This window comes from Pangasianodon hypophthalmus, chromosome 12 (genome assembly GCF_027358585.1).
Source record: "Pangasianodon hypophthalmus isolate fPanHyp1 chromosome 12, fPanHyp1.pri, whole genome shotgun sequence".
Lineage (NCBI taxonomy): Eukaryota > Metazoa > Chordata > Actinopteri > Siluriformes > Pangasiidae > Pangasianodon > Pangasianodon hypophthalmus.
The window spans coordinates 6,897,056-6,911,977 of NC_069721.1; the positions used below are offsets into that span (position 1 = coordinate 6,897,056).

Genomic DNA, 14,922 nt, shown 5'->3' on the forward strand with positions numbered 1-14,922 from the left:
GGGATGGGCTCGGTAAACAGTACTCAGCAGGGCCCGCTATCCAAATGGAGAAAATATGGAAAGAAAGAAATTCTGAATCCGGAAGAAGCAAGGAGGAGTGCTTACTGGCCAAGAAGCGACCTCAAAGATGGCAGCAATGGGGCCCTAGAGTGCCGTGCTCCAATGTGCTAACCACTTCGCTACTTGCTGGGATAAGCGGCTGCGAGGAGGGCATGTATAAGGGAAGCAGTGAGCTGACAAGAAGCCTTAACACATTCTCTCAGTTTATGCAGTGGCATGGAGAACAGTCTCCGTGCTGGCCAAATATCAGGCCAAATATAATTGCTGAGAGAGATGAGAGAGAGGTGTCCACTCGTCATGGCTTAACCAAGGGTTCAGCGGAGAAAGTCGCTGACCCAGGGTAAATGGACTCCACCTGCAACGGCAGTTCTTTAGTCGCCAGCCACACCCGCTGGTCAGGGCAGAATGTGATGGCCATGCGGCTCTTGCGATTTGCTGTGTGGGTGTTCCTCGGGGCGGCTGCTTGCAGGGCCGTTCTGTCCTTGTGCCAGACCCTGCGACATTGGCCTACCATTTGTTCTGCTGCCAGGACCCTGAGCTCCTCCTCCTGCTCGGCAAACATGGGTGGAGGGTAGCCAAACTGGCACTCAAATGGTGACATGCCCAAGACTGAGTGCCTTGAGTGTTTCGCCCATGTTGATCGATTGGAGGAGGCCAGACTGTTTCAGGTCTTGGTTGACCCTTTCTGTTTGGCCATTCAACCCCAGTGGAACCCTGATGATAGGCTTCTCGTAGCACCTACTAGATGGCAGAAGGCCTTCCAGACTGGCAAATGGAAGACCAAGTCGGTTGGAAAGCCATGCGTTCTTACTACGTGCTGCAGGAGGAGCTCGCAATCTCTGCCAAAAGCGCGGTCTCGTTTAGGCAGCGAAATAAATTTACAGGCCTTCGAGAACCGGTTCCCTGGTATAACCCCCATACCCCTGGGACACTAGTAGGGTTCCTGTCAAAGGGTGAGGTGTGGCCCCAGGAGGTGACCTGCGGTTGAACACACAGTGGGACATAAAGCCTGCCTGGTGGGCCACCACCTCGATCCAGGTCCTGCCGAAGCACCCAGCGGACTGCCTCTTCTAAACCCCAGCGCAGAGGGGTGACTATTTTGGGAGACGGAATTCTGGGCTTGGGGGCGGGATCCTGTGATGGGGATCCGACTGCGCCTCCAGCTCGATGTTCTTCGACGTGGGTTTAATGAACAGAATGAAGTCAAACTGGGCAAAGAACAGGGACCACGTGGCCTGTCGCGGGTTCAGCTGCTTGGCCTGCTGGATATACGTCAGGTTCTTGTGGGCTGTAAGAATGAGGAATGGATGTTTGGCCCCTTCCATCCATTGCCTCCAATCCTCCAAAGCCAACTTAATGGCCAGGAGCTCACAGTACACTACATCGTAGTTTCTCTCTGGTGGAGTTAACCAGTGTGAGAAATAGGCACAGGAGTGCAACTTTTTTTTAGGAGCTGACCATTGGGATAGGACAGCACCCACCCCAATGTTGGAAGCATCAGCTATCTATGAACTAGGCATAGGGTCGGGCATCCAAAGCACAGGAGCTGAAGTCAACCTCCCCTTTAGGGCCTTGAACGCCTCCTGCGTCCATGTAAACCTACCCTGGGTTTTCTTGGTCAGGGTGCAAAGTGGGGTGGCCAGGGTACTGAAATTCTTCACGAAGCACCAGAAGAAATTTGTAAAGCCCAAGAACTGCTGGACCACCCGGACCGAGGTGGACAGAGGCCACTCCTTGACCACTTTAGTCTTAACCAGGTCCATACTCAACCCCTCATGAAAGAAGGAGATGATGGTGACGTGACGTATAGGTGGTTTTGAAGGAGGAGCTTTAGGAGCTTTAGCGAGTTGCTAAAGATTAAGATTTCATCAAGGTAGACAAACGCTTAGTGGTTCAATGTCTCACAGAGGGCCTCATTTATGAAGTGCTGGAAGACTGCGGGGGTGTTCATTAGGTACTTGTAATGCCCCAAGGGTATGATAAATGCAGTCTTCCATTAATCCCCTGCCTTAATGTGAACCAAGTTATACACACTGCATAGGTCTAGTTTGGAGAAGACCATGGCCCATTGTAGTCGGTCAAAGGCCGAGTTCATCAAGGGCAGGGGGAGTCAGTCCTTTTAGGTCACCATGTTTAGGCTGTGGTGGGCCCTGCGCTTTAAAAACATCTCTTGGAGGTCCCAGTAATCCTCCAGCACCCCCAAAAGGTCCACTGGTTTCTTTACGATGGAGGGGGAGTTTTATTTGCCCCTGAGGCAACTAGGGAGCGGCGCCGTCTGTGTGGTTATGGGCCCGGAAGCCAGTGGTCACTCATCCAGGGCAGAAACAGGATGTACCCACAGCAGTGGGTGTAAAAGGACCTCCAGGGGCAATTCCAGGCTGCGGGCCAAGCCTTTGTTAGTTAAATTGACTGCGGTCCCTGAATCAATAAAAACCTGGAGGCTTGCCTGTTTGCCCTCGCCCCCAAAGAAGGATGGCCAAAAAAAAAAAAGCCAGAAATGTGAGGGGCTGCATTCAGGGATAACCCAGACCCCTCTATCTGGGAGGGCCCCGTCTTTTAAAGGTTTGTGTGGGTGGAAGGCACTGGCCCAACTGCCCATAGCCCCGAGATCATTGTGGGTCACGGCAAGCAAGCCCTTCTTGCCGTGGTAAAACAGCGGCACCCAACTGCATGGGTTCTAGCAGGATCTCAAGTGATTTGGGACCCCCAGGGGGAGCTATAAGGGCCCTCCTGAAACCACACTAGGGCTGGCTTGCCCTATTTGAGCATCACTCCAACCGTCGCTCCTGTAGACGGTTGTCTAGTTGGACGGTGATGCTATACAGGGCCTCCAGGTCCCCGGGAGGATCACGAGCAGCCAGCTCTTCTGAGAGGCCCTGTGTATAAGCCGCCTGGATGTTTGGTGCAGACTATATCCTCATGCCAACTATTTAAACAGTGTGGGTTAAATAGTGGCATGTGCAGGTGCTATGCGTCAGCACTGACTACCTGCACTGGACTGAGGCACTATAAAGGACCATGCAGGTGGCCATGGATGTTACTTTTTTTTTTCTCAAGAAACCATAAAGTCCTGAGTTCTAAACACTTTCTGGTGGCAAATCTAATGGTGCAGCTTTATATTTAGACATAAAGGTAGAGGCATTTATTGCTAAATAAATATCTCCTTGCAGAAAACTTCACCATAGCAACAATTACACCAATTTTTAAAAATCTGTTGGAGCAAGTAGAGCAAGTCTCTGTGTAAGTTAACATATTAGAATGAGCGCATTAATATAAGCCAGTGATTTGTTTTGCAGCCAGCGCTTATGTCAGAGCTGCTGTTATAGAAAATGAATCAACACATTCTGACCAATCCGAATAGAGAGTTCAACAGCACTGCTATATTAATAATAATAGTAGTAATAATAATAATAATACCTGCTCTGCAACTGGAGTTTTGTCATTTATTGTCATCCTCTTGAAAATGAAAGTATTGGTACTGTGTAGTAAGGCATTTAAAAACTTTTTTTTTTTATCTTGCAGCTGTTTGTTGTTGTTGTTGAGTAGACTATAGTAGTAATCATTTATTCTTTATGCTTACTGATTGATTGGTATTTAAGGTATGTCAGCCTTTTGGAGATTCACAACGAGTGGTTGGTTCCAGAAACAGAAATCAATGTCTAAAGCCATTGCTTTGTTCTAGCTGTTCATACTTAAATCGATTGTGAGAAGACACAGCACCACTTAGCATTTTTTTAGGTCATTAAGTAGACAATTAAATCAATAAACTGGATTTGGTTAAAGGAAAAGTTCAGGTGAAATGGTTTTAAAATGTCATGATATTATGAAACTCCCCAAGCAAAAAAAATGATTCACAGACACTAAGAGCAGTGCCTTATTGTACAATGTCAATAATTTGGTCACCTGGACGAATGAAATTTGCCATAAAAGTGGTTTATCAGTTATTGGCCTGACTCTACGATTGCCTTTTCTGCTTCATGAAGTTAGACGCTCTGGGATCTCGACTGTAGAGTGCTCAGGGATGTGTGTGTGTGTGTGTGAGAGAGAGACTTTTTCAGTGAGCATTATGGGCCACTTGGACACTCTGATTGGCCTGTAATTATTATTTAATAATAAAAAGGTTTTCAGAACTGTTATTTATCGAAGAAGAATGTGTCATAGCATGTATGGAAGGAGTCTCCAGTGTGAGAGCTTTATAACAGTCAGAGGTAAAATTGTTACCTAAAAAAGTTTTCTGCAGTTTCTCAGTAATATAACCAGCTGTATTTTTGTCTTATTAAGTTCAAGAGAAAGTGAGCGAGCAACTGTTTATAGCTGCTATAACGTAAGTGATAACAGGAAATAACTTATTTCATGGACGTTCCACAACATTAAATGTAACTATAAACAGATAAAATGCATGACACGTCATTCTTTAATAAATTGTAATAATTGGCAAATTGCTGTGGTATACGAGGAATTGGAAAACTTCAGAGTGGTAACATTTCATGCTTTTTATAAAGCAAATTATATCAAAACAAATTGTTTTATTCCTTACATATTACACAAGCCTACCACACAATAAAACATTTTAAAAACACTGATGATTATGCTACACAGAAACCTGTGATAGAATCTCTTCTCTCATTATTATTTGTCGGATGTGATTGGATTTCTGTTTTGAAAGTACTTCAACATCACGTTCCTCATGACCTGTTACTGTCAGTCATTTTTTTTATGTGAGATTTCCACTTTTCTTCACTCTCAAGGGAAATCAGGCTATGGGTTATATATACAGAGGGCAGGTGCTGATTACTGCCATTGGTTTCTGCAAATTCATCTGGCTTATCTGAGACTAATCCATTCATTGATCTTGACCTCTAGTGAATTACGAATGCAGAGCATGTCCACTTTTCAACCTGATGCCACGGACCCAAGAGTTTTCTTCCCATGTTACGTATTATGTATTAACAGACCATAATTTTACATGAAATGTGCATTTGATGAGCTGAGAAATTTTCAACATGCCCATTTTATAAATATTAAGATGATGATCCAATTGAATCAGATGCAATCCTGGACTATTATTACTCAATAGAAAAAACTGTGGCTGAAGAAATACTTTCATGAAATAGTACGATCATTATGTTTTTTTTTTTTTTTTTTTTTTTTTTTTAAAGTGAATCCCCATTAGTTTTACAGCAAGTCTAGTTTTTTGTTTGGTTTGTTTACAATTTTTTAAGCAAAAGAAAAACAAGTCTCTTTTAAATTTTGTATCTTCTGTTTCTGATAATGAAAATGACTTCTTTTTTTATTTCTGCTCTATATTTTTTATATAATAACCCAACAACCATTCATGTTTGATTTTTTTTAAAAATCTCTGTTACTGGATGACCAAAGGATGACCAAAAAGCACATGGACTGACATCCATAGTTGAGACATAATGTTATCCAGCTTGTGATGTTTTGCATGTGAGCATTGATTAATATTAACTTAAATACATTATATACACTATATATAGTTCACTATAAGTGTAATATATATATATATATATATATATATATATATATATATATATATATATATATATATATATAATTAGTTAACATTCTGTCTAACTTGCTAAGCCCCCCTTTTCAATATAAATTCAAATTTTTAGCATCATTAGATTTGCTGTTAATAAATACATCAAGAGGGGTTATTTTGGACTTTTCTCCAATATAAGGGTGTTACCGACTTGAAACACTTTAAAATAACATAGAAATCACTAATGCATCTTCTTATCATTCCTTATGTGTGTAATAGTTTAGTCCAACATAATTTATCCATTATGCCTCATGGTATAAATCATTGCTTAATCCTAATCGCTTCCTTGTCGAGCTATTATATATTATCGTGCTATAAATGTCCAAATATTGCATTACAGACTTGAAACACTTAAAAAAAATTTCAATGATTTTACCATTGAAATCATGCAGCTGTCTATGTGTCTTTGTGTGTAATAGTTTTACTCATCATAATTCCTATTTTGCCATCAATAAGAGTGCATTGCTTAATCCTAACAGCTTCACTATACACTCACTGTCCACTTTATTAGGAACACATGTACACCTGCACATTCTTGCAGTTATCTAATCAGCCAATCACATGGCAGCAAACATCAGAATGAAGAAAAAGTGTGATCTCTGTGACTTTGATCGTGGCATGGATGTTGGTACCAGCATGGATGTTGGGATGGTTTGAGTATTTCATAAACTGCTGATCTCCTGGGAATTTCACACACAACAGTCATTAGAGTTTACACAGAATGGTGCAACAGGTGAAAAACATTAAGTGAGTGACACTTCTGTGTGTGGAAATGCTTTGTTGATAGAAGAGGTCAGAGGAAAATGGCCAGATTGGTTCGAGGTGCTAGAAAGGGTGTAGAAACTCATATACTCTTTACAACCGTGGTGAGCAGAAAAGCATCTCAGCATAAAAAAATCGAAGCTTGTGGTGGATGGGCTAAAACAGTAGAAGACCACATCAGGTTCCACTACTGTCAGCCAAGAACACGAATCTGAGACTATCATGTGTACAGGCTCTTCAAAACTGGACAGTTGAAAATTCAAAAAAAAAAAAAAAATCAACTGTTCTTTTTCCAATCTTCAACTGTCCATTTTCAGTGAGTCTGCTGATTCGGCTGATTGGATAACTGCATAATGAACAGGTGTACAGGTGTTCCTAATAAAGTGGGTGGCGATTGTATAACTATTAAAAGATATTAGCGTTTAGCCTCACATCTAATATCACCAGCAGCCATCACTGAGTACATGTATTATCTACATTCATGGATTATGTCTTGAAATCTTAACATAACCTGAGCATACAGCACAACTGTTTTCTTCATTTCAGTCAACATTAAATTCCGCTGTTTTTTTCTGCAAATCTTTCTGAAGGCAATGCTTTCAGTTAAAGTCCTCCTGCTGTTAAGAGAGAAAATGGAAGTGTTTTGATGGTTTTTTTCCATGCATTCATTGTGACATTTACATGCCCTTAAGATCTTGTGCTCCAGCAGGCAAAAAAGACTGTTGTCGTTTTTTTTTTAAAAAATAACTCTAAAATAAATACGCTTGGAAATGCAGATGATTTCGATATAAACCTGTATGTTTGAAGTGGATGTTCAGGTCAAAGTGAGTTTAATGGCTTAGCCTGCCAAGAGCGATGTGCTTAGCTGGCTCCCTACAGTGCTTTTCACACATGTTTCAGACTCAAACCTGTGTTTTTATATGTCTCCTTCCTGCAGTGTTCCCACATTCCAAGGCCTTCCAGAAGAAATACTCAGCAAACTCGCAGATGTGCTGGAAGAGGTATGCTTCCCGAAACTCAACGCAGATCACGCACAGCTGCTTATTTTGTTTCTGTAAAATTCTCAAAATTGAAATATATAAGTGCAATTTATTTACAAACTCATGCACCACCACATAGCTACAGGTCAGTAAACAAAAGCAAGACCACACAGTTTATCACTAACAAATTCCCCTTCACATGCTAACCATCACTAAATTCACATGCATCTAATCAGTTATCAGTCACTACAAATGCATGAGTAACTGATAACATGTCCCTCCACACATACACAAATTCAGTATAATATCAGAATAGGCAATCTCACAAGTTTCCTGTCCAGAACACAAAGTACGTCAGTCTCAGTGGTTTTTCTTGTACATATCATAGAGACCATAGAAAACAATAGATTGGAAGCTATGACCGTGTGATATTCATTTTTCCTTGTGCATGATTTACCATTACGAAAACTTGATAAAGAATTTAATCTGACAGAAACAATAGCAAAATAAAAAAATACAGGAAAACAAGCATTTCCTCCATTTCAATATTATCAGCTGTGCAGCTGGGAACTGCTTGTTGGCAGCGGCAATCACAAAAAGTCAGCTGGATGGTGGATTATTCGGAGGTTCTGCAGTAATGTGCAGTAAACCGTAAAACATTTTTGATATAATCCTTTTACAAAGCTATTATATATTATATTATCGAGCTATAACTGTCCAAATAGGGCATTACAAACTTGAAACACTTTAAAATACCATAGAAATCATGGTTTTACCCATCATAATTCCTATTGTACCGTCAATAAGAGTGCATTGCTTAATCCTAACAGCTTCACTATACGCTCACTGTCCACTTTATTAGGAACACATGTACACCTGCACATTCTTGCAGTTATCTAATCAGCAATCACGTGGCAGCAAACATCAGAATGAAGAAAAAGTGTGATCTCTGTGACTTTGATCGTGGCATGGATGTTGGTACCAGCATGGATGTTGGGCTGGTTTGAGTATTTCATAAACTGCTGATCTCTTGGGAATTTCACACACAACAATCTCTAGAGTTTACACAGAATGGTTCAAAAGGTGAAAAACATAAAGTGAGAGACAGTTCTGTGTGTTTAAACGCTTTGTTGATGGGAGAGGTCAGAGGAAAATGGCCAGATTGGTTTGAAGGATGTAGAAACTCATATAATCACTCTTTACAACCTTCCTTGTGAGTGATTTACCATTTACCAACTGGGAACTGCATGCTGGCAGTGGCAATCACAAAAACTCAGCTGGATGGTGGATTATTAGGGGATTCTGCTGTAATATCCATTAAACTGTAAAACATTTTTGATATAATCCTTTTACAAATCGGTTGTTTAATGTCCACATGGTCAACATTTGCACTGTTCATGTTGCTTAAACGCATCTGAATGCTGTATAATTACCATTAATGGTAATTATCATCACCATTACCATAGTTTGTAAAATGTTAAATTTGACACTTCACTGAGGCCTGGGTAATCTTTTGGGATTTAGGTTTCATCCTTTTTTTCTCTTTTGTTTTTGACCATTTCTCATACAGTTTCTGAGTATTTGTGGCTGAAATTTTTGGTGGTATCACTAATAAATATATACGTATAAATATATACTGATGTTAAATATACAGTGGGGTCCAAACGCTCACTAGACTACTAGTGAAAATGCTCCTGTTTGGCCGTCTTTTTCAATTTAACACAAAGATTTTTATTGCAAATGATATTATCAGCAACAACCTGTGAAAAGTAAAATCGTAGAAATATTTACATGGATTTCAGAGTTTCCTAGTATTTGGTACGTCCCCTTTTTGCTTTAATGACAGTGTGCACTCGAGTTGGCACGGACTCCACAAGTTTGTGCAAGACCTTATGATCCATTTTAGATCAAATCCATTGGCGTACCATCTGAACAAATGCTTCAGTAGAAGAGATTAGGCATGAGGAAAATCGGACCTTTTGTACAAAGCAGTTAACGTGAACATTTTCAAAATTCTATCTGTTCTTTCTGTTCATTTTCATTTTTTAATTAATAAAAAAAAAAATTCCAGATATGCAGTGTGGTCTCAGACTTTTGGACCTCACTGTATATTTTTTCTAATGCTAGCTAAGTCTAACATACCCTGATAGATTTCTGAAAGATGAACTCAAGACATTATCTTTTTTCACTGACAGGAAGTGAGGGCATCCCACAAGCATGTGAGATTGGCGAAGGGGGCGGGGATGGGTGGATGGGTCAGTTAATATTGGAGAGTTTAAAACCTCTGAGCAAACTATTCCAGATTCACATGTTGATTGGCTCATGTCTCATTATTACTGGGGATAAAAAAAAGACTGCTCTTTTGGTTCATTTTTGAGTGATAACTCAAAAATATATTTATATATATTAATATATATTAATTTATGAACCAATGTGTAATGGTTGGCAGGTAGGCTTGTGAGATCGTGTGTCTATCTTGCGCCCTATTGCCGATTAGTGATGGTATTGCCTGTGGCTTTGAGAGGGGAAAAAGAAGGAGGCGTAGCCAGACATATGTATACTGTAGCTGCCATTGTTTAATCATTTTTTTGTTTTTGTTTTTTTTTTCTTAATTACTCATTAACAAGGTCAGGAATGCTTTCAAAATTTAAGTCGGAACTGTAAATAAACATAATGAGTTATTAGCTGTAACTAAGCTCTTCATTAAATTTAAATAAAATTATACAAACTACATGGGCATGTGTTCTGTGATGAACAGCAGCAGAGATACTTATTGAATTTTTTAAGTCGCCCTGATAAACAACACACTGTTTCATTTTCTTTAATGTTTTGTGAGTGCAGACAATCATCACTCGGCTTTATCTGTTTGGCCGCACGGACAAGAAAAGCTACAATACATCAGAGAACGTTGTTGTGTTGCTCTGGTCTGAAGTCAGACAGCAGGTTATTAAGGTTCATGTAGGATACAAAACAGGCAAAAAGGAAACGCATATTACGAGACACAACACACTTTAGTTTTGTTGAGCTTAAAGCTGTAGACGACACATTTTCCGACATACATTTGAATCGTCCAACTTGATAGCCATCGCAATCGTTTGGAATCCTGATGCTATTGTCAGTAGTCCCAAGCCTATTGGCTGGTGACGATTTAATCGTGATATAGCACAAGCCTGTTGGAAGCAATACAAGCCCCATTTCAACAAAGCCTAGGTGGGAGACTGGAAAATTGGAAACGCTAAAGTATTGTATCTAAGTAATTCAGGTGAGTTAGATTAGAGTGCTTTCCCGCTGGCCATGTCATTTCCAAAAAAAAAAAAAACTATGAATACACAAAACTGTGAATCAACTCTTACTTTAAATGTGCCCAATACTATACCTGGTTACAACAATGCAAAGCAATTTTGTGAATATCTAACCTAATTCCCTTAAATATAACATTAGTACCATGAGAGCTGATGTCAGAAACGAGTAGAACTGTCTCCAGAATGAAAGCTTGTGCTGCACCAGTATCGTGCAAAACAGGTAGTGAACGTGCTTAACTAGGTTATAACTAATAGGCTAGACAAAAACATTCAAATTTTAAAGTTTCAAGAATGGGTTAAGGTTTTACTTATTTAGACTTTTATTTTCACTTCAATTTTGCACATATTGCAAAGACCATCTTGTCAAAAAAAAAAAAAAAAAAAAGAACTCCTTGATTTAACTAGTTAGCTGAAATAGACTTAAAAGTCAAAGCCTTAGTGGGGTTTTCACTAATTGGCTGAACTTCAACTAAAATCAACTTTCTAATGAGATAAAAATATAACCTTATGAGTGAGATCAATATGAATTCATCTGCTAACACAGGTGCCTGGACTAATTTTCTCAATAAACTACGATTTTGTCAGGAAGATCTTTTTAAAATTTTCCATCAAAATTAAGTCACGAAGTTGATCAAACATGGTCACGTCTGTCATATGGCAAATTCTACAGATGTTTGACTGGTAGTTTTCATATGACTGCGAAACCATTGGGTTTGACATGCTTCGGGTATTAATTCATACACTATTAAAACATTCGCTTTTCCTGTGTCATAATCAACCTCAGGCCGTAACAGTAACTCCGCTTCATGTCGGTCTTCATTACACCACTCTCTCATTGATTGTTTATCTAGAACAGCATGCCCTGTCACGTTTTATTTCTTATATACCAGCCTACATTACAAATGCATTGCATTTTCCCAGTGCAGCATCATCTATTGCTCACAGTCTCATTGTGCACACATTTGGGATAGCACAGGCACATTCATTTCTGAAAAGGTTTTAAATTATGTGCAGTGCACTTCGTTTCCACTCCATTAGAAACTGACTGTGAGCAATTGAAGCAATTTCCCTGCCGTTCTCTGTGACTAACCGTGTCACTACACCACACCACATTTTATATGCAACCGCTAGCTTTTGTACTTCTCGAGCTCCAAGATTTCATATCTAATGATATCTTCGCATTTCTGTGCATTTGTGTTCTGGTTATGACTCAGAGGCATCATGTCAAGATTGAGTCATGCTGCCAAAGCCTAGATTGCTAAAGCTATATAGTCAGCAGTGCTTGAAGCGTTAGACAGACTGTCTGAGGAACAGGTTCTATTTCGGGCTGTTACGGTTAGCATGCAACTTTAGCAAAATGATAGGACTGGGCTGTGGGTTTTATAGATGCAAACCTTTCTGCCTCGTTGTTCAATTTTCTTTTCATATATAGTGATTATTATATGAGCTAGTGATATTCCATTTCAGTGAGCTGCAGACACAAAACCCTTAAATGCCAACACCTTAATCCATCCCTGCTTGAACACACATGATGCAGCAAGTCATTCATCTCCTGAAGACCCTTGATGATGAGCTCGATCAGGAAGCGAAGGCTGCAAGAGGAGGGTTAGGGATAGCTACATTCTCCTACTGTGTATCTTTCTTCCTTTTTTTACAATGTGAAATGCTTTTTTGTTGTTGATGTTACTGGACATAATCTGAAGAAGAAGCCTTTAGTTGTCACATATGCATTACAGCACAGTGAAATTCTTTTCTTTGCATATCCCAGCTTGTTAAGAAGTTGGTGTCAGAGTGCAGGGTCAGCCATGATACAGCGCCCCTGGAGCAGAGAGGGTTAAGGGTCATGCTCAAGGGCCCAACAGTGGCTTGAAACCCCGACCTTCACCAACCAAGAGCCTCAACCATTGAGCCAGTGCAGAAATGATTATGTAACATAATGATTACTTTAGTTTTGCATTCACTTGGGCTAAGCGATCTCTGTTTAAATCAAGGTTTAAAATCATGGAAGAGTCTGCATGATGTATGTATTGTCATACCAAAAAAAGGAAATATAAACTATATAAAAGAAGGAAATATAAAACCACATCCATATCAGATTATTTGCGGTAAATAGATGTATCAAGATGGGTTATTTTGGACTTTTCTCCAAAATAGGACATTACAGACTTTAAAATAATAACATATTTGAACACAAATGAAGTTTTCTATCAGTCCTTATGTGTGTAATAGTTTAGCCCAACATAATTTATCCATTATCCCTCATGGCTTAATCCTAATAGCTTCATTGTCGAGCCATTAATAGATTTTATCCTCACATTTAATATCACCACCATCTGTCACTGAGCAGATGTATTATCTATATTCGTGGATTGTGTCCTGAAATCTGGAGATTACCTCAGCATACAGCACATTTTAGTCACCATTAAATCCTGAACTATTTTTAATACAAAACATAAATATAAAACCTTCTCTATCTAGGAATATTATGAACTAGAGGAAAGAGACTAGTTTTAAAGCCATACTGGAATCCTACACAAACACATACAGTGGAGTCCAAAAGTCTGAGACCACCTTAAATAAATCTCTTTTTTTTTTCATTTAAAACTGGAATTAAGCAGACAGTTGTAGAATTTGGAAGAACTTGAACTGAAGAAAGTTTTCAAGATTCTGCGCTAATTATCTGTTGGAGGTCACTATTTAAATTGAAGCAAATGATCCCTTCCACAGACGCACATGTTCAGACGACATTCAAACATGGATTTGACTGAACATGGATCTTCAGGGTTTTATTCAAACTTGTGGAGTCCATGCCAGCTTGAGCGCAGACTGTCATGAAAGCAAAAAGAGGATGTACCAAATGCACCAGGTGAAGTGAATAACTTTGATGATCTTGTTACAATGGCACCTGTCAAGGGGTGGGATATATTAGGCAGCAAGTGAACAGTCAGTTCTTGAAGTTGATGTGTTGGAAGTAGGAAAAATGGGCAAGTGTAAGTATCTGAGCGACTTTGACAAGGGCCAAATTGTAATGGCCGGGTCAGAGCATCTTCAAAATGGCAGGTCTCCTGGAGTTCCCAGTATGCAGTGGTTAGTACCTACCAAAAGTGGTCCAAGGAAGGACAACCAGTGAACCGGCAACAGGATCATGGGCACCCAAGGCTCTTTGAAGCGGGTGGGGTGCAAAGGCTAGCCCGTCTGGTCTGATCCCACAGAAAAGCTACTGTAGCACAAATTGCTGAAAAAGTTAATGCTGGCTATGATAGAAAGGTGTCAGATCACACAGCTTGCTGTGTATGGGGCTGCGTAGCCACAGACCGGTCAGAGTGCCCATGCTGACCCCTGTTCACCGCCGAAAGCACCTACAATGGGCACATGAGCATCAGAACTAGACCATGGAGCAATGGAAGAATGTGGCCTGGTCTGATAAATCACCTTTTCTTCATCATTTGGATGGCCAAGTGCATGTCACTTACCTGGGGAAGAGATGGCACCAGGGTAAACTATAGAGACTGTTGTGTGTGAAAATTCCAGGAGATCAGCAGTTTCCCGAAATACTCAAACCAGCCAGTCTGGCACCAGCAACCATTCCACAGTCAAAGTCACAGCTGTCTTCCCCATTCTGATGTTTGATGTGAACATTAACTGAAGCTCTTGACCTGTATTTGCATGATTTTATGCAATGCACTGCTGCCACATGATGACTGGCTGGTGAGTGTAGTAATTCCTTTTAGTAATAAACTGCTTCTCGGTAAGTTTATCATAACAATATCCTAAAGCAAGAACCAGTTTGAAAAGATGTCTAGGACCCAGGCAGATAAGCTACATAACTTTAAGCTACATACCCATATTCATAAATTCACATATCTACATCATATACATGTTAAAAAGACAATTTGTTTAATATTCATACTTTTATTAAACAGTTGCAAAACAAAGCTCTGCAGATGGCCAACTGCTGAATGGATTTTTATTTAAAATGTGCCATCCACAAAGACCCTAAAGAGAGTTTTTAAAAGATTATTCATTTTCACTCTTCAGAAATGTTGTTAAAAGTGATAAAGCATATGCATGAGAAGTTGCCCCTAAACCACAGTAAAAGATGCCTCCCAGATCCACTTGAGATGAGTCAGGTTATTAATGATGCAAATCCACCCATGAGTGGGCATCTCTTTGCCCTTCTCGGCACTCGAACATTGTGTATGCTAATTTCTTTTAGCAATTGAAACAATATCTACCCTTGTGGAATCTAGAT

General features: G+C 39.9%; 1 protein-coding gene across 2 annotated transcripts in view; it reads left to right on the top strand.

Moving 5' to 3' along the window:
- The window catches only part of prkg1b (protein kinase cGMP-dependent 1b), a 155,894-nt gene that overhangs the window by 97,950 nt on the left and 43,022 nt on the right, over window positions 1–14,922 (top strand). For both annotated transcript variants that reach the window (XM_026915240.3, XM_026915239.3), the window contains exon 5: window positions 7,326–7,389. In XM_026915240.3, coding sequence (XP_026771041.2) covers window positions 7,326–7,389 — 64 coding nt within the window. The remainder of the gene's footprint in view (window positions 1–7,325; window positions 7,390–14,922) is intronic.